General features: G+C 44.4%; 2 protein-coding genes across 2 annotated transcripts in view; both read right to left on the reverse strand.

Moving 5' to 3' along the window:
* The window catches only part of LOC110002800 (striatin-like), a 31,455-nt gene extending 14,027 nt beyond the window's left edge, over window positions 1-17,428 (reverse strand). Inside the window, 3 exon segments of the mRNA XM_065959715.1 lie at window positions 1,273-1,346; window positions 4,222-4,325; window positions 17,067-17,428. Of these exon segments, the coding sequence (XP_065815787.1) occupies window positions 1,273-1,346; window positions 4,222-4,325; window positions 17,067-17,420 (532 nt within the window). The 5' untranslated portion in view covers window positions 17,421-17,428.
* An 849-nt stretch (window positions 17,429-18,277) lies between these two features.
* The window catches only part of heatr5b (HEAT repeat containing 5B), a 26,089-nt gene continuing 24,366 nt past the window's right edge, over window positions 18,278-20,000 (reverse strand). The window contains 1 exon segment of the mRNA XM_065959714.1: window positions 18,278-19,351. Coding sequence (XP_065815786.1) covers window positions 19,044-19,351 — 308 coding nt within the window. The 3' untranslated portion in view covers window positions 18,278-19,043.

The raw sequence follows: 20,000 nt of genomic DNA on the forward strand, positions 1-20,000 counted from the left end.
ATTTCCCCGACGCCACGTTTTCACCCTGATGCTGTTCCAGTTTTCATTCTCATCGCACGCTCGCGTAGTTATTGACGATAATTGAGGAATTAATCAAATCCACATCCGTGACTGAAGTGTTGACCTTTGACCTTTGTCAACACCGGAGAAAACTTTATTCTTCTCACCGCGAGCCGTTTACTGATGAGCCTCTGAGTGTTGATTTAGAGTCAACAGCTCGTCAAAACAAAGCACCACACTTCAGTTTGTCCACCTTCAAAATAAAAGCACCACACTTCAGTTTGTCCACCTTCAAAATAAAAGCACCACACTTCAGTTTGTCCACCTTCAAAATAAAAGCACCACACTTCAGTTTGTCCACCTTCAAAATAAAAGCACCACACTTCAGTTTGTCCACCTTCAAAGTAAAAGCACCACACTTCAGTTTGTCCACCTTCAAAATAAAAGCACCACACTTCAGTTTGTCCACCTTCAAAATAAAAGCACCACACTTCAGTTTGTCCACCTTCAAAGTAAAAGCACCACACTTCAGTTTGTCCGCCTTCAAAATAAAAGCACCACACTTCGGTTTGTACACCTTCAAAATAAAAGCACCACATGTTTTAATGTTTAGACGGGGAAACTGAAAAACCACAGAGCAGAGAAGTTAATATTATATTATATATATATATTTATTAATCTTTATTCATTTCTGTCCAGACCTAAAGACAACCAAAGTCTATCTGGAGTAAAAATCACCAAACCCTGCCTTTAAGTTGTGTCGTCGTTTAGTAACCATGGAGACTTGGTAATTCAGTTTAGTGTCATGTATAATAAGGACAGGCTGAACTATTTCTTAAAAACAGGTCAAAGTATTGTAGTAGTGAAAGTGTCCTTTCTTAGAGCGTGTAGCAGCTCCTCTGTGTACAGTAATATGAAAAGTTTTCAGTCTCATCTTTTTAATTCAATCAGCTCTATTAGAGTTGGGTGGATGCAGCAGAATCAAAAGAAGATCCCGTTGCCGTGTGGGTAAATAAAGCCGTCACTATCTAAAAGAATGTGTGACTAAACCTCTCCAGAGGTCGGCTGGACCTCTGTGTTCAGCTCTCCGTCGTTACTATCAGACCTGACGGTTTCTCATCGACTCCTAAAGCAGCTCGATATTCAGGAGACGACTCTGAACAAGCCTCCACACGCAGAGCGCTCCTGTCACCCGCGGTATGTGAACTCCACAATCACGGTGATTTAGTGCGAGGGGGAGGAGTCGACTGTTAGAGAAAACCAAACACTTACCAGAGTCGTAGCTCGGAGGCTTCACGTCCCCTTGGTTCAACTCGGTCCCATATTTTAACTTGTGGTACTTCGCTCTGAAGAAGAAGAAAAGACAGAAGGAGACAAATCAGCAAACAGGGAAGAGGTCAGAGGTCAGAGACATTTAAAGGTCCAGTCAGTGAGCTGTGTAGAGAGTGAGATGATAAAGGTATCTTACTATCTGATCATTAAGGAAACATGCTATGTTGAAGTGCTGGCTTCTCTGACAACAATGCAGCAGCCAGTATGTCCTCCTTCTAACTTTAGATTCTGCTCCTGAATGCTCTGGATTTGTTTGGACCACAGAAGGTAGGCGCTTTTAAGGCGACCCCACCAAGCGGTCGTTTTGGACGCCCCTCGGTTTGCCACATATGAGAGCAGTTATCAGGTCAAACAAACAGGTGTTGCCTATGTATTTAAAGCTTTTTATTAATTATTATTCAATAACTGAGAAGATTTTATTCTTATAAAACTCGTTGAAAGTTTTGAACGTTTTCTGAACCTTAGCGCCTTCATTCAGCGATCAAACTAAGATGAAGTGTCTTCACACGCGTCTGTATCAGCTGTAAAAAGTCATTACACACCTTGTCTCTCTCTCTCCCTCTCTCCCCCTCCCCTCTCTCCCCCTCCCCCCCCTCTCTCTCTCTCTCTCTCCCTCTCTCTCCCTCCCTCCCTCCCTCAGGAAGAAACCCCCCCCCCCTCCTTTGAATCAAATTCATTTTAAATTGGGTACATCCTACGTTCTGGGAGAGCCATTTCCGTCTGATATTGCTTTTAGAGCTCCACAGAGATGTGACCTGTTGCTTAGCAACCAGGTGAAAGTGGTATTTATCACTGGGTTAAGTGTTGCACCTGAGGCAGACTGCGGGGTGATCTCAGCGGAGGAGAGAGCGGATAAATATAGAGCACAGCGAGCCGGAGGATGATTCAGGGCCAAACAAACCCAAAGATGATCGCCCGTGTGCGACCTGCGAGCTGAATGGACGAGAGACGGCACTCTAAGATGTTTTATTACTCATTCCTGATTGGTCCATCGGGCGCGTCTAAAAGGTCTTTTATTTCTCTTTAACGGACGGCTGCTCCAACCTGATCCTCGAGGAGAGGTCGGTCATATTAAACGCCTTAAAGAGACAGTAGCTGAAATGAAGCGTTTCAGGTAGAGGCTGAAATGAGGGATTTTACTGAAGTCAGAATCAGATAAATAAAGAGAATTTTGAGCTACAAATCTCATAACGCTGCTCAACAGCCGTCCCATAGTGACATCACTAATGGTGACAGTGAGGATAATAGATCTCCTTTAAACTTCCATAAGGTTCTAGAAAAAAATCTGATGATTTCAATACCAAGGCAAGACAAAGAGAAGTCCTAGGCACCTAATATTCGGTCATATCTTATTTTTCAGTGCAGTTTAACTCCTGCACACTGTCTAAAATTCACTGCAAGGCTTCAGTGTTAGCGATGAATTTGTGCAATCAAGACAGCATGCAGGAGTTTGGCTGCATGTTTTTACGGTGACTGAGATTTAATCGTTTTAAAACGCTTGGTATGTCAGGGTTGGTGCCTTCATGATTCTATCTACAAATTCAGATGCATCTTATAAATAAAGAAAATAAACTAGGTTTAAATGACTTCTTATTCTGTTTCTGCAGAAGGTTACCGCTCCACATCGGCTTTCCTGACATGCTCAATACCTGCATTAATAGAGAAGGTGCTGAAATTGCAAATATATGTTCCAGGGGAGCAGCCATGCGTTAAATGGAGGACAGGAAATGCAAAGTGTGACGGCGACACAGCCACAGGGACCTTTTGTCTGACTCTGACGGGGAACGAGAACTATGTCATTCTTCTGGTTTGCTGAAGAAAAGGACGACTAAAAGAAAGCAGAGACGGGTGGAAGAAACCATTCCTCTTTCCCCCCTTTGGTCGTCTCGTCCTTCTGCTGAGGACTCTGCGTCGTCCTCAGCAGACACAGGCTCCCGTCCAGAGACATCCCAGCAGCTCGAGGGAACCTCTTTGGCACTCTCGCTCTGCTGCTGCTTCTGCTGACAGCAGCAGAGACGTCCGACTGGTGCAAACAGAATATAAACTGTTTCCCTTCATAAAACGTACTTTTAAAGACTTGCTTTTATGTGATGTCGTCTTCTTTCTGGTTTTACTATTTTTATCTTCTTTTACTTCTTACTGTCCTTTTATTTATGCTCTTATCTTAACTCCTCTTGTGTTTTAACTAGGTCATTTTTTTAATCTTACTTAGTCTATTTATGTTTTATATGTATATATACTTTTTATTATTATTATTAATATTATTGTTTTTTTTTGATAATTTATTCACTTGTTTCTATTTCTTTTCCTGCTCTTACCTTCTTATTGCTGTTATCTTTTGATTTGCTTTGAGCTCTTTTAGTTTCTGACATCTTTTTAAATCTTTGGTCCTCTTGGTCTCAGCTCGTGTTGTTGGGTTCTTGTGTTTCCTGGGTTCTTATGATGGTTCTTGTGATGGTTCTTGTGATGGTTCTTGTGATGGTTCTTGTGATGGTTCTTGTGATGGTTCTTGTGATGGTTGGGTTCTATATGTCTGTTGGGTATCGTGCACTTTGGGTTCTTTTCTGTTGAATTGTATTTAATTATTTTTAGTATTTGTTATGTTCTTGCTGTTGTTTATGTTCTTCTGTGTTTGGTTTAGTTTGTTCTTGTTTTTGCTGTTTGTCAAAGCACTTTGTAAACCTGTGTTTTTAAAAAGTGCTATAGAAATAAAGTTATTATTATTAAACAAGTGGATAGTCCTAAACTCTTTTCAACCGCTGTTTTACTTTTGCAGGTGTTGACAGATGCAAATCTCACGCTGCCATGTTCTCATGTCCCATGTTTGTGTGTGTGTGTGTGTGTTGTGGGCGGGGCTGAAGCTGCAGCGGGCGCCGCTGGAACACTCACCTCTCTTGCTTCAGCGCGTACTCCAACATTTTGATCCTCCTCACGAGGTCCTTCTTCAGGTTCTCCTGGCCTTTCCTCTCCCCCTGCAGGAAGGCGATCTGGGCCTGACAACACAGAAAGTAGGGCTGTCAGGTCACATTTTAAATCAGTAAGAGGTTTACTGTCGGTTTAGTCGTATAAATAGAGGCAGCTTTCCGGTGTTTTGGGGCTTTTTTTTTTTTTATTTGGAGCAAAAAAGACTTCTGTTCAAAGAGAGATTCACATCTGAGAGCCGACGCTCCTGTCAGGACTGAAATAGGACGATGTCAGATCAATACGCACGGCCTGATGGGAAATAAATAAAACAAAGCCAAACTGTACGATTCTATTTTAATCTAACCTACTCACTCTCCCACACACCGCCCCCCCCCTCCTCTGAACCCCCCCCACCCTCTGCACACCACTGTACTCTCTCCTGTAACATGCAGCAGCTGTTGACGCAGTCAGACTGAGTCAGCAAGACACACACACACACACACACACACACACACACACACACACACACACACACACACACACACACACACACACACACACACACACACACACACACACACACACACACACACACACACACACACACACACACACACACACACACACACACACACACACACACACACACACACACACACACACACACACACACACACACACACACACACACACACACACACACACACACACACACACACACACACACACACACACACACACACACACACACACACACACACACACACACACACGACTTAAGGGGTTAAACAAATGTAAGTGCTGCTAAGTCTCTAAAGACCGTGTTGTTTTCAGACGGAGGGATAAGCACGCTGTTGTTCAGGACTTTATTAAGACCTCACTCTCTCGTTGTTGTTTGAGTGAGACAATGAGCTCGAGTATTAAATTAAAGTCTGTAGTGAGCAAAGTGTAGCACGATGATCGGATTAAAACGCGTTTCTGAGAGAGTAAACGAGGCGCTCGAATCCAAACAAAGACGGGGAAAAGCACCACACCGCCCTGGTCAAACTTTAAAAAATCTAACTCCAGCTTGTCTCTTGAGAATGATTCAATCCGTTGAACATCTCACAGGGACTGAATATCGACTCGCTGCGTTTCTCTCCACTTGCAGAGGACGGTGTGAGTTTGTGTGGGCCGGATCACAGTTTCACACGGAGAGCATGTAGCGCTGCTGCTGCTGCCTGCAACAATGAGTCATGACACCGCTTCAATCTGCCTCGTACTAATATCAGCATCTCTGAGCATCCACAGCTCGCTGCAGAGCAACCCAGAACAACCTGGCTGCCAGATACTGGGCTGCCCAGTCCAGTGAAGTCAGGACTCACAGCGCTGGCTCTCAGTTTGACAACACACAGTTTAGTTTCTAAAAGTCGTATGCTAGCAGTCTGCAGTCAAATGCACTCACATCACTCTCTCTATTACGTCTCAGATTCCTTTTTGCACACTCAGCGGGATCCATACTAATGCATTCAGGATTGATAACAATGTTAGCAACATTCAGTATGCATCTGATTCTCCACATCTTTGAGCCTGCGTCACTGAGCTCTGAAACAGGAACCCCAAACAAGACAGAAAGGACGAAGAGACGGTGAGATACAGAAAATACCAGGAGAGAAGGTGGAGCCAGAACAAACCTGAGGAAAAACATTTCTGCTGTCAAGATGGACATTTTAACATAGAGCTCTATGGAGACTGACTCACTGCAGGAGACAGACTCTAGTGGACACTGGAGGAACTGCAGTTTTTGACACTTTCATTTTAGCTTAATTTTTCTTCCCTTTGCCTCTGACTCATTTTCCACTGGGTATCTGTGCTGATTGATTTATTCACTTCCTTATCCAAATGAAGCGCTGGCCTCATGGACCCGTGGCGTCCTGCGGTGCCAGAGACAGGGAAGAGTGCGGCTCTGTGAATCTCTGGCTCGCCCATCTCTCCCTCCATCAAACATTAACCTTGGGAGGAATGCAATGAGTCAACTGCAGCCATAAAGAGACACAGGAAGCATTTAATTCCCGGCCTCACACTGCCTGCATTATTGGGCTGCTGGATAAGGGCTCCTTAGTGTGTCTGAGAGAGAGAGAGACGTGTAGCATGGGGCGTCCAAGGAGACGGGAGAGAAGGAATAGGGGAAAGGTCATAACTTTAAAGAAGTCCACTACGGATCATGAAGTTAGTTACAGTATCTCCTGTTTTCTTTGGGATTTTCTCTGAATGACGCACTAAATCACGATGTGAGACACGTTTGATGAAACGTGTAGCGACCCTTCAAATCTATTTAATTAGGGCAGGAATTTTTAACATCTGCATATTTAATAATCAGCATCATTTACTATCATAAACATGGTTGTTGCAAATAAAAACATATTTGAGTCATCGCTCCAAGGCGGTGTGTACATTTACTGCTTGTAGCTACACTGCAAGCTAACCGCCGGTGTTCATCACCTTCCTGTCCAACAGGAAGTAGATCAACTCCACGTCCAACACAAGGTTCACCCTCGTTTTAGAACGATCTTTATCCACTTGGTGTTTCTCCTCACTCTCATTATATTTTCTCTTCTTTGCTGCTACGTCCACGTCCGTCATATTCACCGCTTTGAATCTCGTCCAATCACTGAATTGTATCCACTCCTAAACTCACCTGCTGCGCTGTCATTGGCTGGAGGAAACACACCAGCTCCGCCCACAAACTTCCCGAGTCAACCAGAACAAATCAGAACAGTAAAATCCAGTGAGAGGACAGAGTCTCTGCAGACACAGTCACCACCACACATGTACGGAGGCCCAGAAGGGACAATGGAGCAGCTTCACTTTAGGAGAAGTCTGTCTTTTATTTTGAAGGAGAAGTCTGTCTTTTATTTTGAAGGAACCAGCCAGCTTTACTTTAGTATAAATCTTTAACTACATATTGTCAGCAGCTGATAACAGACCACAGGATGGAGCGCTATCTTCTAGTCGATGAAAGTTTTTGTGACTTTAAACGACATCAACACTGTTTTTATTTATAGAAGACTCGAAAGTCGGAGATTCATGAATTCCAGATGTGTTTTTTTTTCCTTCTTCAGACTTGTTGTGCGTCATCGCTGAAGACATCCTCGACACAATGAGGCCATTTAATCGGCACAGAGTGACCACTGTGAGATCTACACAGTACATCTGAGCCCGTCTGACCCGTAGAAGAAATTCACTCACACTCAGTCAGACGACCTCAGGGCTCACAAACAGAACGCTCATCACACATGCCAGAGGAAAGGGGGGGGGGGGGGGGGGGGGGGGGGGGGGTGTTAATCCTACATTCACTATACAAACATCCTTTTTTTCTTTTTTACAACAGACGCAGGGTTTTCTCTCGTAGTTACCACAAACCAAGGAGGAGCGTGATGGCCGACCTGATGACTAGCCGAGAGCATTCCTCACATGCCATTTCACTACAAGCGGGGGGGGGAGGAGCTAACTGAGAAGCTGCTACAGCAGCAGTGTGTTTATTCAAAGACAGAACACCACGGACCAACCTGAACACAAACACGTTTGAAAGGGCTCAGACGGGCTGCTGTGGTCAGAATGTATCTGATCCATCTCATCACTGCAGCACGCCGTCTTCTCTGCACGGAAAAAACAACAACAACAACAACAACAATGCTGACTCCATTCACAAGCCAACACATAAAAATCACTGCATGACAAACAGCGCAGCTAACAGTCCAGGTGTGCTTCTCTCAAACTCAGCTAGCTGCTAATTGTTGCTAACATGTGTAGGTGTAGAAAGTGGAGGTCAGACTTGTTGGTCTCACAGAGAGAGACAGATTATTAGTCTGATATTTACAGGTACAGCACAAATACGACCCAGAGGTCAAAGGTCAGGGACTGAATTAGCTGACAGCTAGCAGCTCCCACTTGTCACTCAAAGAGGCCACGCCCCCTGACTCTACATCCCTTTAAGCCTTAGTGTGAACTTAAGTAGGGTGAGTTATATCGCCTGGTGGTCTGTTTCTCTACTTTAAGAGGAGCTTTATCGCCGTCACTCACAGCGGCTGCTCGATCCTGATTGGCTGAGGTGGTTTTATATATTTAAATATCAGCACAGAAGAAGAACTCACTGACGTTAAAGTTCAGTGATTAAAGACGTGTAAAAAGAAAGATATGAACGTTTTATCGTCAAAAATCAGCAGAGGATAGTCAGCGGGTAGCGACCTCTTTTTTTATCCATAAAATATTTCATGGCCATCGCGAGCTCGAGAGCACACGGGTCAGAAAAAGAGCGAGAGAAGTCCGCAGACGTAACAAAGCGACTGATGAGCGACGCCTCGTTCTGAAACTGAAGCTCGTTATGTCATTGTTTAGATATTTTCTGCAGCTGCTTGCTGTCGAGGATGTCCCGCTCTCGTAGTTTAACACGACCGCCATCGTCCTGATGCGGATCACCTGATCTGATGACGTGATGTCGAGTGACACAGATCAAAATATGAGTCAAGTCGCTGAACCGTCTTTAACGAGCAGCTCGGAGAAAATATCAAAAGAGCAGGAACAGAAAAAATAAACCTACAGAGGGAAGAGCAGCCGGACGAGTGTGTGTAGATAAAGTCATGTATCGTCTTCTTCTCCTCTCGTGCTCTCACGATGGCGAGCGTAATAAAAGTCAGACTGACGAGCGCTCCCTCCCCTCCGTCTGTGTGTGTGTGTGTGTGTGTGTGTGTGTGTGTGTGTGTGTGTGTGTGTGTGTGTGTGTGTGTGTGTGTGTGTGTGTGTGTGTGTGTGTGTGTGTGTGTGTGTGTGTCTCCTGCTCGGAGAGAAACATCGGGAGCTCTCTCCTTTTAAATGCAGACGGCGCTCAACGATCCGGCCTCGCCGTGTCCACGCCGGGCGCTGACTCAGGGCTGCTCTGAGGGTGCAGTGAGACAGTGAGCTGCTCAAACTGGGTTTAATGAAGATTTAAAGCTTTCACTGCAGGATGCCTTTAAAACTATAGAAACCTTCATTCTGACAGAAACACATCACCTACACTCACTCACTCACTTCACACCTCCAGTTTCCACTCGATCTTCATTTCACACTCGGCCGTCACGTCAGGTTGACGCTGAGGTGTTACCTTACAGAGCTGCAAACAAAAGGCCGCATGTTGAGATCCTTAAGGACACGGAGCATCCTCCCATGTTGATGCATCAATAATACATGAGGCTGATGGCGCTCACGCACGCACTCACATACAGTCTGCAGGCGAGGAGCTTCTTCTACATCAGCATCTTCTCTGACTCATATGTCGTCTGACAGGAAGGTGCGGCCCGGGCTGAGCCTTGAGGAGATATGAGGAGAGACGCTGCAGAGGAGATAACCCTAACCCAAAAACTAAAAGTCTGACGTGTTGAAAAGACTTCAGGTCAAATGAGCCCCTGATTCTTCAACATTTCATACGATACAAAAAAGAAACAGAATATTATTATGTAACCTGACGACTACGAGTTCTTCCAAATGTTAGGGCAAACATCGCCGAGCTCCAGCTGACATTAAGATGGGAAGGAAGTACTTCACCCCACACCTCACAGTGCAATACAAGTGTGCAATATTAACCTTTAAAACAAAAATTATAATGTGAAAAATATGTGTGCAATAAGAGACAACATATTTATATTTTCATTTCATTGTAGTGTTCCCCTTTGTTATTTGTTTGTATTATATCTTTGCTTTAATACAGTGTATAGCTTCTGTACAGTTTATTTTTATTTACTTAGCTTTTAATACAACTTATTTATTTCATTTGTAATTTTCTCTCTTTTAACTCTTTTTTTCTTATAATGCTATTCTATATATAATTTTAACTTTTTTGTGGATGCTGACTCAGAGAGAAACGCACAAAAATTACAATGTACCTGTACTGTCCTGTACCTGTGCAGATTGCAACAAACATCTATTCTATTCTATTCTGATACAAGCTAAGAGAAGCATGACGCGTGTTTAAAAACATAAACATCATATTCAAAAAGTCTAAAAACGTTCTTTAAAGCGGGAAACACATCGTTGTGCAATCAAAAAGCAGGAAAACAACGTCTCGGTTTTCAGCGTTTTCTCTGGAGAGTAAAGCGATTCATGGCTCTGACAGTCTGGTGACCTCAGAGTTACTGTAAACGGAGGGAAGCAGGAAACTTTGTGGCACAAGCAGGCAGCTGTCCCGCTCGCCCACGCACACACATGAAGGCTGTAAGTGAGAATTAACAGGCCGACAGCACGCAGAAAGACTCTGGTGTGGCCAACAGGGACAGGCGAGTAAACGCTCAGAGGAGCAGACTTCATCAGTCCCTTCAGAGTCGCTCACACACTAAAACAAAAACCCTTTTAAAGTTTCTGTACACAGATCGTTTGATACCGCCCGTCTCTGTGGAGACAACAGAAGATCTCATGGAGACGATTTTCTTGTAAAAGGATTTTCATATGCAAAAATAGATCCACAGATAACATGACCTGCAAATACAGACACAGATCTGTGAGTGTGCAAGAGATTTGCAAATGAGTACACACATCAACATGAATAGATCGTAAGAAATGTACGCTGGAGATGCAGCGTACTTGTGATGGTTTTTACGGTTTTGCACACAACGAGCTTCCATGCAAAGTATTTCTCTTTGAAGTGGCTGTTTGTGTTTACCTGTGAGACCATGCGCTGGGATTAGGATACTCCCCCCCTGGACCCCTAGTGTTTAGGGTACTGCAGTCCAGATTCTAAACATCATAGAGAGCTGTCTCCCCCCCCCCTCCTCTCTAGAGTGGATGCTCACTCAGGTCACCATGTGGTGGACTCTGAAGCTTCAGTGTTTATCCAGCTCTGCATGGGTCTGTAAACCTTTCTGTGTTCTAACCTCTCTCCTCTCTCACTTAAAAGCGTCTACCTTCTCTGGTCCAAACAAATCCAGAGCATTCAGGAGCAGAATCTAAAGTTAGAAGGAGGACATACTGGCTGCTGCATTGTTGTCAGAGAAGCCAGCACTTCAACATAGCATGTTTCCTTAATGATCAGATAGTAAGATACCTTTATCATCTCACTCTCTACACAGCTCACTGATTGGACCTTTATGAAATCTAGAATGCACCATAGATATAATGAAATACACTTATTTAAAAAACGAGTATTCATTCAGCATTCAGTGAATTCTTCGTGTTCTACTTCCTGTTTGTGTGAGAGTTTTAAATTCTCTGAACAGCTCGTTGTAAACATTTCACGGAGCGTTAAGTTTCCATGTCATCACGCTGAGCGCGGCATCATGAACTCAACTGCTCATATGTTCTTAGTTGTGAAGCAGTCGTACTTTCCCTCTCCGAGGCGCTCACTGTGAGGCCAAAACAAAAATAACTGCAGCTCGGGGGCGGACGTAGGACGAGGAATGATGGTGACACCCATTTGTGCATGCCACAGTATACTGCTGAGTGTAGTGCTGCTCAGTGCTCCACACGCCTCGGGCTCTGCCTTTAGGGAAGGTAAACATTACAGCGCAGTGATAAGACATGACGGTGAGGCGGGATAATTTAAGGCTGCTCAGAGCTCGCCGTGGTCGAGACGAGTGATCAAATAACACGTCATCATCCCTCCCTCGTGCTCACTGAAACATACTGGATTTTAAACTTTGATATCATTCTAGTAAAAATAAAACAATATCAATATCCGATTCATTACCATGGCAACAATATATCGAGGGTCTCTCAGAGAGAATGAAGGATTAAAGGTCACATATTTAAAATCCTCTTCACCACGTTCCTCTAACATGTGTCTCTAGTCCGTCTACAAACCCTCCAATCATGAGAAAAGTCCATCCTCTCCGTCTTCTGCCTGCTCCACTTTTCAGAAAATGTGTGCTCAAACAGGCCGTTTGGAGATTTTCCCTTCATGACATCACAAAGGGCAGTAGCCCCTCCCCCAGGTGGGTGACACTCCCACAGCTAGGTGTTTGTTCTGCCCTCTGAGTCTGCCTTCTCACCGTAAACAATAGGACATGGAGCGAGAAAGACCGAGTATACCCAAGCCCTTCCAGAGAGGGGGCGTGGTCAGACACCGCTCATTTACATATTTAAAGCTACAGACACACAGCGGCGCTCTTATTAAAAGTGCGTCTTATGCACTGAATTAAACGGGACTAAAGGTTGCAAACCAACTCCTGTACATCGTCTAAATTACACAAATTCATCAGCAGCTTTGATCCTAAAACCTTTCTGATGTTTCAGTGAACTCTCCGCTGCTCTCCGTCTTTTAGTAAAAGAGATCAACGTAACCTTTGGATCTTTTCAAGACGCCAAACAGACGCCAGAAACCCAACCTCAACCACCACTCGCTTTCTCTCTCTCTCTTTGGTTAAAAATAAAAGTACATCTCTGGTGCGTCGGTGCTTTTCCATTCGATCGATCGTTAGAAAAATCAGACGTATCGTTTAAAAACAGGTGCTTTGAAAAAAGAAGGGTGAGTCCCCTTCTCAGTCTGCACCCACACAGAGCCACCTTACACCCAGAGTCACCTTCAACCTTCTGCTGGTGTCAGGTTCTGGCTGCTGACGGAGACTTCTGGAAGCAGATACTCCACAGAGCAGGGATTTCCCCGTAACTGGAGGGCTCATGAACGCCCCTCACTGGAGGCCTGCCCGGCCTGAGAGGGGCGTACCAAGACTCAAACCCGATCTGCAGGCTGGACTCATTCTATATAATTCACATAAAATGCTTTGTTTCTGATATTTTCACCTCACTGCGGGCTCGAGAAACTGCTGCACTACAACAGGCCGCCATCTTGATAAAAAGAATGTGTATTTGTTGTTTTGACCGCTGACTCAAAGATCCAATCAGCCTCACTGACTCGATCATATCTTCACTGACGATCACTGAACAGAAGTGTAACCATGACTGACAGCAGCCATAGCGTTTTCACCACAGACGGGAGGAAGTGAACACGTACAGTTCACCTTCAGAGGAGCGGCTCTGAGCGAGTGCCAACGGGCCGGACAGTCGACATTCCTACAAACTCGGGGCTTCACCTTCCTGACAAACAGACGCTTCAGACACAGCTACTACTGTCTTCATTCAAAGTCTGAACGAGCAACAAGAGAAAGACATTCTTCAGAGGAGGAGGAGGAAACACTTCATCGTTCATCCTCCTGCACGTCGTTCTTTTATCTTTACATCATTTTTAATCTGCTCCATAAAAAAACTACGTCAGCTTCATTCCTTCTGCAGCTGGGCATGAGAAAAGAGACTCTTAAGGAAGTTGATGTGGGCCGTTTGGAGATTTTCCCTTCATGACATCACAAAGGGCAGTAGCCCCTCCCCCAGGTGGGTGACACTCCCACAGCTAGGTGTTTGTTCTGCCCTCTGAGTCTGCCTTCTCACCGTAAACAATAGGACATGGAGAGAGAAAGACCAAGTACATTCAAGCCCTTCCAGAGAGGGGGCGTGGTCAGACACAGCTCATTTACATATTTAAAGCTACAGACACACAGCAGCACAAACACACTGTACTCGAGTATCCACAGTTTTTTTATCCACCACTTCTGTCCGGCAGGTTTTTTTGCGTCATCTTTAAGAAATCCCTGAACGTTCTTTGTGCACCTTCTGCCGGCTTCTCTCGTTTCCTTTGTGGATTCAGCGCGTCGCTGCTCGGCCCCTCTGTCCTGGTGAAGCTAATGTAGCCTAGCTTGATGAGGACTCTGTTTTCGTTCCATGCAGGATTGAATAACCGCGCCGTTTTTGTCCTCCCTACCAACATGCACAGGAAGAATGTTTTCTATTCCCTCCAGGACTCAACTCGTTTATCTCTAATACAGATTTTAAACCTTTTCAAACCGGCCTCGTCACTGAGAGAAGAACGCAGCAGAAAACCAATCAGAGGCTTCAGGTGCTGCAGCGAGGAGAGAAGGACCACAAGGAGGTCAGACGTCTTAAAGACGAACATTCAAAACATCAACCAGCGACTCAAACAAGAAGTCAAATTTGAGCGCGCTCAGTTCGCCCGCCACAAACAAACCTCCAAACAAGGCATGTAGCAACCGCAGCATGTAGCAACCACTGCGTGCTCGCCTGCAGTGCCTGCAGCTGATAAGCTCTCTTCATGACAGCAGACAGGAAGCTCTGCGAGCGCGAGCACCATGACTCTGTACTACACCCAGCAGAGGTTACGTCATCCAAACATCCGTCCGTCTGAAAACAAAGCCGTGTCTCCCTCCAGCCGAGCGAGCCGAGGTCAGACCGCCAACTCAGCTGCCCGTTAGAAACCCTCATGTTCAACAACTACGGCAACAAAAGTGTGTCAAAAAGAGGGAGAGGAGAAGTTTAAGATCACAACACAGACCTTTGACTTAAACTCTTCAGTATAAGTTAAACTCTTCGTGCCACCTCTTATCACTACAGAACGTTTTAACGAGGTCGACACGATACCAGAAATGTAAACTTCGATACGACATCAAACTGAAACACAAACTGAAGTCTCAACGGTCATTTCTGATCTTCGTCGTTAAAAAAATGCAGGAAAACTACTCCACAAATAAGTCGCCAACGTTTCTTCAGATAAAGTCAATAAACAGACGGACGCCGTCACAGACCGCCTGGAAGGACTCGGGTCTGAGATACTTTACGGACTAATCTACAAAGAAATTTAAAATATGGGAAGATGTTTTATTGATTTCACATCATGAAGAATAAAGTTTAACAGTAACAATCTGCTGATGTCTGCAAGGTCGTGTAACGAGGAGTTTGTAGATTTAAACGAGGACCTACGATGGGGCTGCAGACAATTTATTTTTATTTTTATTGTTTTTGAATGAAGTGTTTTGTTTTAATTAATGCTTTGTGAACGAGCAACAGATATTATAAGATTCTTCTTTCTGCTCCTTTTCATTCAAAATTTGAGATTCTATGTTTGCTTGTTTTTCTTAACTTTATTGTTTGTTTGAATGAAATAAAATTTACAAATAAAATAAAATAAATAAATGTACATCTTAAAGGGCGTTTAGATAAATATGAATTATCTTCTGTTTCTCTGTGGGGAGAGAAGAGTTCACTCTTTAATGTTTGCAGAAACAGAGAAATGACCATTAACCTGGATCGATACCACAGGTTTTAAAAAAAAGAGACTTTTATTTGATTGATGGTTATTTATAAATCATTAGAGAGAACGCTGCTCCCACATCAAGAACCCGTTTTAAACATAAAGAAGGATGAAGCGTGGTGAGAATGAAAGACGTCAGAGAGAAAGTGAAGAAACTGAAACCACACAGAGTTCAGCTGGAGGTCAAGTGAACTGGAAGAGTCCCAGTTTGTGTCTGACTTCCTAACCAACAAGAAGCCCTGACTCTGCAGGGACAGCTTCCCCTGCCCTCCTGAACAGTCTTCTGAGTCAGAGATAAGACTCAATAAAACGAGGCGGGGCGCTCTACTTCAGCTTCAGCTTACGTTGAGCGGGCAGGTAGCCACCGTGTGAAACACTCTCAGGTGGCGGCTAGCTTTGAGGTCTGCTTCATAGTCAGACTTGCAGGTCTTAGAGGGTCAGAACAAAGGTCTGGATCCGGTGTTTCAGTCCGAGTTAAGAGGTCAGAACAGCCGGCGTTATGTAAAGGACTAACTTTGACATTTATAAGATGAAGGGATAGATTTAAAAACACGTAAACACCGTATACAACCGTTAGTTCTGAAATCAAGCGATGTGATTGGACAGAAGGTTTTTCCTGCACAACACCATAGACTGTTTGAAAACACTCACACAGTGTGATCAGAGCCACGAGCCGACTCTGAACTTTCCACTCTGATGTTACCTGCACAAACTGACAGACAGCGTCTGAAATCACCATGGCAACAGCAGACATCCCATTTACCTGTCTCCCCCCCCCCCCCCTCCAGTTATATATACAGTGTGAGGTCTCAGGTCGGGTCGTGAGCTCAGGTCGTGCATCGTAAATGATTCAGTCGTACAGTGTGAGCGGTCGATCCATCGACAATTTCCAACCTGAAGTGCACGCCAGGATTTGAAGTTTCCCTCGGCCCCCAACATTTACAGTCTCTCTTCAGCCGTGCTATCTGAAGACAAAAAGGCCAAAAAATAACTTGCTTCCTAACTGGAAGGAGCCCCCCGCCAGGCGTAACTGTGTATGTAGGTCTGTTTAGTGTAATTAACATTAATGCAGAAGGTCTATGTGGGGATGGACCAGGACTCAGGACCACACAGACCCCCCAAAGAAACTGTCAACATGCAGGTTCACCTGTTTCTATCACCTGTACAGATACATGTGTCTGAACTAGTTTGTGTTCAAGGAGCCAAATAAACTAAATCAAGATGCTCAAATGTTTTCAGAAACATCTGCTCGAACACAGCCTTCGGTTTCTATGGCAACAGAGCCTGCGGATATCCATGACAACAGCACTTTGTCTCCTGTGTTTTAAATAATTATAAATGTATAAACATATTCTATACCAGTATACCAGGATAGAAACACATAAGAAGTCATATAATAATAAAAATATTAAACATGCAAGTCTGTAAATTATCTCATTTAGTTTGTAAAGAAAATTACAATATAACGAAGCCATTTAATAAAAGATGAATAAGTTTAGCTGAATATCAGGTGTTTAAAGTTTGGTATGGACCCTCCGTCCTGCAGTGCAGAGCGTCGACTGTAGGGGGCGCTGCAGCTCCTTTAGCTCCGGAGCTAATGCTAACAAGCTAGCATGCTAACCAGAACAATCGAACACAAACTGAGCCGCTGCACCGGAGCCGCGCGGACCTCCGGTACTGCCGCTCGTAAGAGGTCGAGTTCGGGTTGAGAAATGTCGGGTTGTACCTGGAGTTCGGCCCGCTCCACCTCCCATTGTGCTCGCTCCACTTCGAAACGGGCCCATTCGTGCTGCAGGAAGTGCAGGATCCCCGGAATACTGTACTGCGCCCTGGCCGCCTCCCCAGCGTCGCCGTCCGGCAGCGCTCCTTTCCCGCCGCCCGGTAACACGGAGTTGTTGTTGTTGTTAAAGAAGACGCCGGGCCCCGCCTGCTCGTCCATGGCCGGGCTCGGTGAAACCTCCGTCCGTCGTCTCGTTAAGTCCGAGGTGTTAGATACCAACGGAAGGGCAGAAACGGATCGACTGCACTCGGACTGCTCGGCTCCGGGGAATGAACTCACTTTCTGACAGCTAGCTGTCATTGAGTGACGTCAGTAACGACGACCACGCCCACAACGAGCTCGAGAGGGCGCTCGATTTGTTCACCCAGACTCCCCGGATGTTTTTATTCTCTCTCTCCTAATGTTCAGTTAATAGAGTGAAATATTTAAACTAGTCATATTGCCAAATGAAAGATCTTTGAGTTCAAGCAAGAAACGTGAAGAAGAAACAGTAATTTATATGAATATTAAAGGGGACATATGATGAAAAACCCACTTCTTCAGTGTTTTTGAACATTTATCTGTGTAACCTGAGAGTCTACTGACCCACAACATGTGAAATAAACCATCCAGTCCTTTGTTTGTGGTCTGCATAAGTCTTACAACACAGAGAAAAATGCTCTGTTTCAAATGTGCTCTCCTTGTGATGTCACAGTGGGATTCTGGTAAAAAAGAAATCCCCTCCCCTCCCCTGGTATCTCCACTCATGGACTCCACCCTAGAACAAAACTTTTGAGCAGGTCCACCATTTTTATTCTCTCTACAGAGGAGTGATGTCTACGGGGAAAACTCGGGGGGGGGGGGGGGGGGGGTCATTACATTTAAAGAGACACACACCAAAACAGAGCGTTCTGAGAGAGCTGGTTTATACAGGCTCACAAACCTCCTCTGGTGCTTGATTCATGTTAGATTTTGACTTGTGAAACATTTATCAGCGTTTCAGCGCTAGACCTTCATCGAGGAAAGAACCGAAACATTGTTGATAAATGTTTGTTTGAAAGTTAGACAGAGTGCAGTTTTTGATGCACACGTCTCTCCTACTCCCCTCTCTTGTGGAATAGATGTGCGAGGGTTTCAGTTTAAAGTGATGAAATCAAGGTGACGGCCGCACAACGAGGTCGGGGTCAGCTGACTTTATTTGTTCAACACCCATCATCACACACAGATCACAAAACAGAAAGAGGTGAAAGAGACTTTATTCCAGAGAAATGGAGGTCTGATAAAACACAGTCTGCAAAGTCTGAGTGATGATGGAAGCTGATGACCAACGCGCAGGATGTCGTAGTCACACATTCATAGATTCATCAAGAAGATCAAACCTGCATACAACGGACTTTCTGAAGCTGCTTCCACATCTGCACTCCTGAAAATATCTGGATCATTTCAGGACTGCTCCAGATATCCTCCTGACCTCACTGTTCAGGAGGAGAAACTCCGGGTGAGATGAAGCTCCGCCTCCTGTGAAAATGCTGCGTCTGAAGTAAAATCTCATTCAGGGCTGAAAGTAACGATGAAAAGTGAAACTCTGGTCTGTTTGGAAACATCATGAAGGAATGTTTACACAATGATTCAAGAGAAAAAACAGAAGAAAGAGGACAATCATCACATGACGAGACAGAGAACAGGAAATGACCACGAGTGAATGTTCATCACGTCCCTTTAAGAAGAATACATTCACACATGAATCACTTTCTGCTGATTTAACATTCAAAACGCTTTAATGATATTTACATCACTTCACTCTCTGCTTCAGGACGAGTTTCATTCTTTAGAAAACAAACGTGGAATAAATAAATACACGTCCGGACTGATTCTGACGACCTGTGGTGACAGGCGGTGGGAGTGCACGGCGGCGTGTTGGGAGCGGCGTGTTGGGAGCGGCGTTCAGAAGAAGCTTGTTTTCAGTTTGATGGTGGGCGCGGCCTGCGCGGCGGGCTGAGCTTGTCTGGCTGCAGCTTTAGCTTTGCTGCTGGCCTGGTTGGCTCGTATCGCAGATTCCAGCCGGATTTTGAGCTCAGGCGCCGCACCAATCACCGTCTTGAAGGCGGCGGGATAGAGCGGGCCAATCCGCATTAAGTTCTGGAGAGCAAAATCATGCAGGCCTTTGGAGACGTGGGGCGCTGAGGAGATTGCGTTTTCGTCCAGGAGGTAGGAGATGAGGGTCGGTACGAGGAGCGCCAGCAGCTGCACGCCTGTGGAACCAAAAACACAAAAGAGACTTTAAGAGAGATTAGCAGCAACAGAGAGATTAATGAGAACTCTCAATACAGCTGACGCTCCAAATCCAACACAAACAAGAAAAACAAGAGGCAGGAGAGGTCAAAGAGAAACCTGACGTCGACACAACACCACATCTATAAACTTTATATGACTAGAGTGATGTCTGTTTGGTAACCACGGCAACAAAAACACAAGTCACACGCATCAAATAACCGGCTTGTTTGACGATATCTGGGGCCTATATATTAATTTTCTTCTGTATAAAGATCTGTCACATATTTTGAGCGAGACTGGTAAAGAGTTGGCGATGTCTGTAATTGTGGTCGTTTTCACAGAAACTGTTCTGCAGAACAGCAGAAACTGCAGAATATTTGTGATTAACAAATCATCTTACTCCCTTTGGTTATTTTAATTACGGACAGTAATAATGTTGCAACATTTTGTAATTAAAGTTTTTTATTTTGTATAAATATATTATTATATTACTATTAATTATTATAATTAAAAATAATATACAATAATATTATTATTAATTACTATATTTTTTATATCAATATTTTTATTATTATTATAATAAATTATTAATAAATAATTTTATAAATGTGTATATATGTGCATGTG

This window comes from Labrus bergylta, chromosome 10, assembly GCF_963930695.1.
Source record: "Labrus bergylta chromosome 10, fLabBer1.1, whole genome shotgun sequence".
Taxonomy (NCBI): Eukaryota; Metazoa; Chordata; class Actinopteri; order Labriformes; family Labridae; genus Labrus; species Labrus bergylta.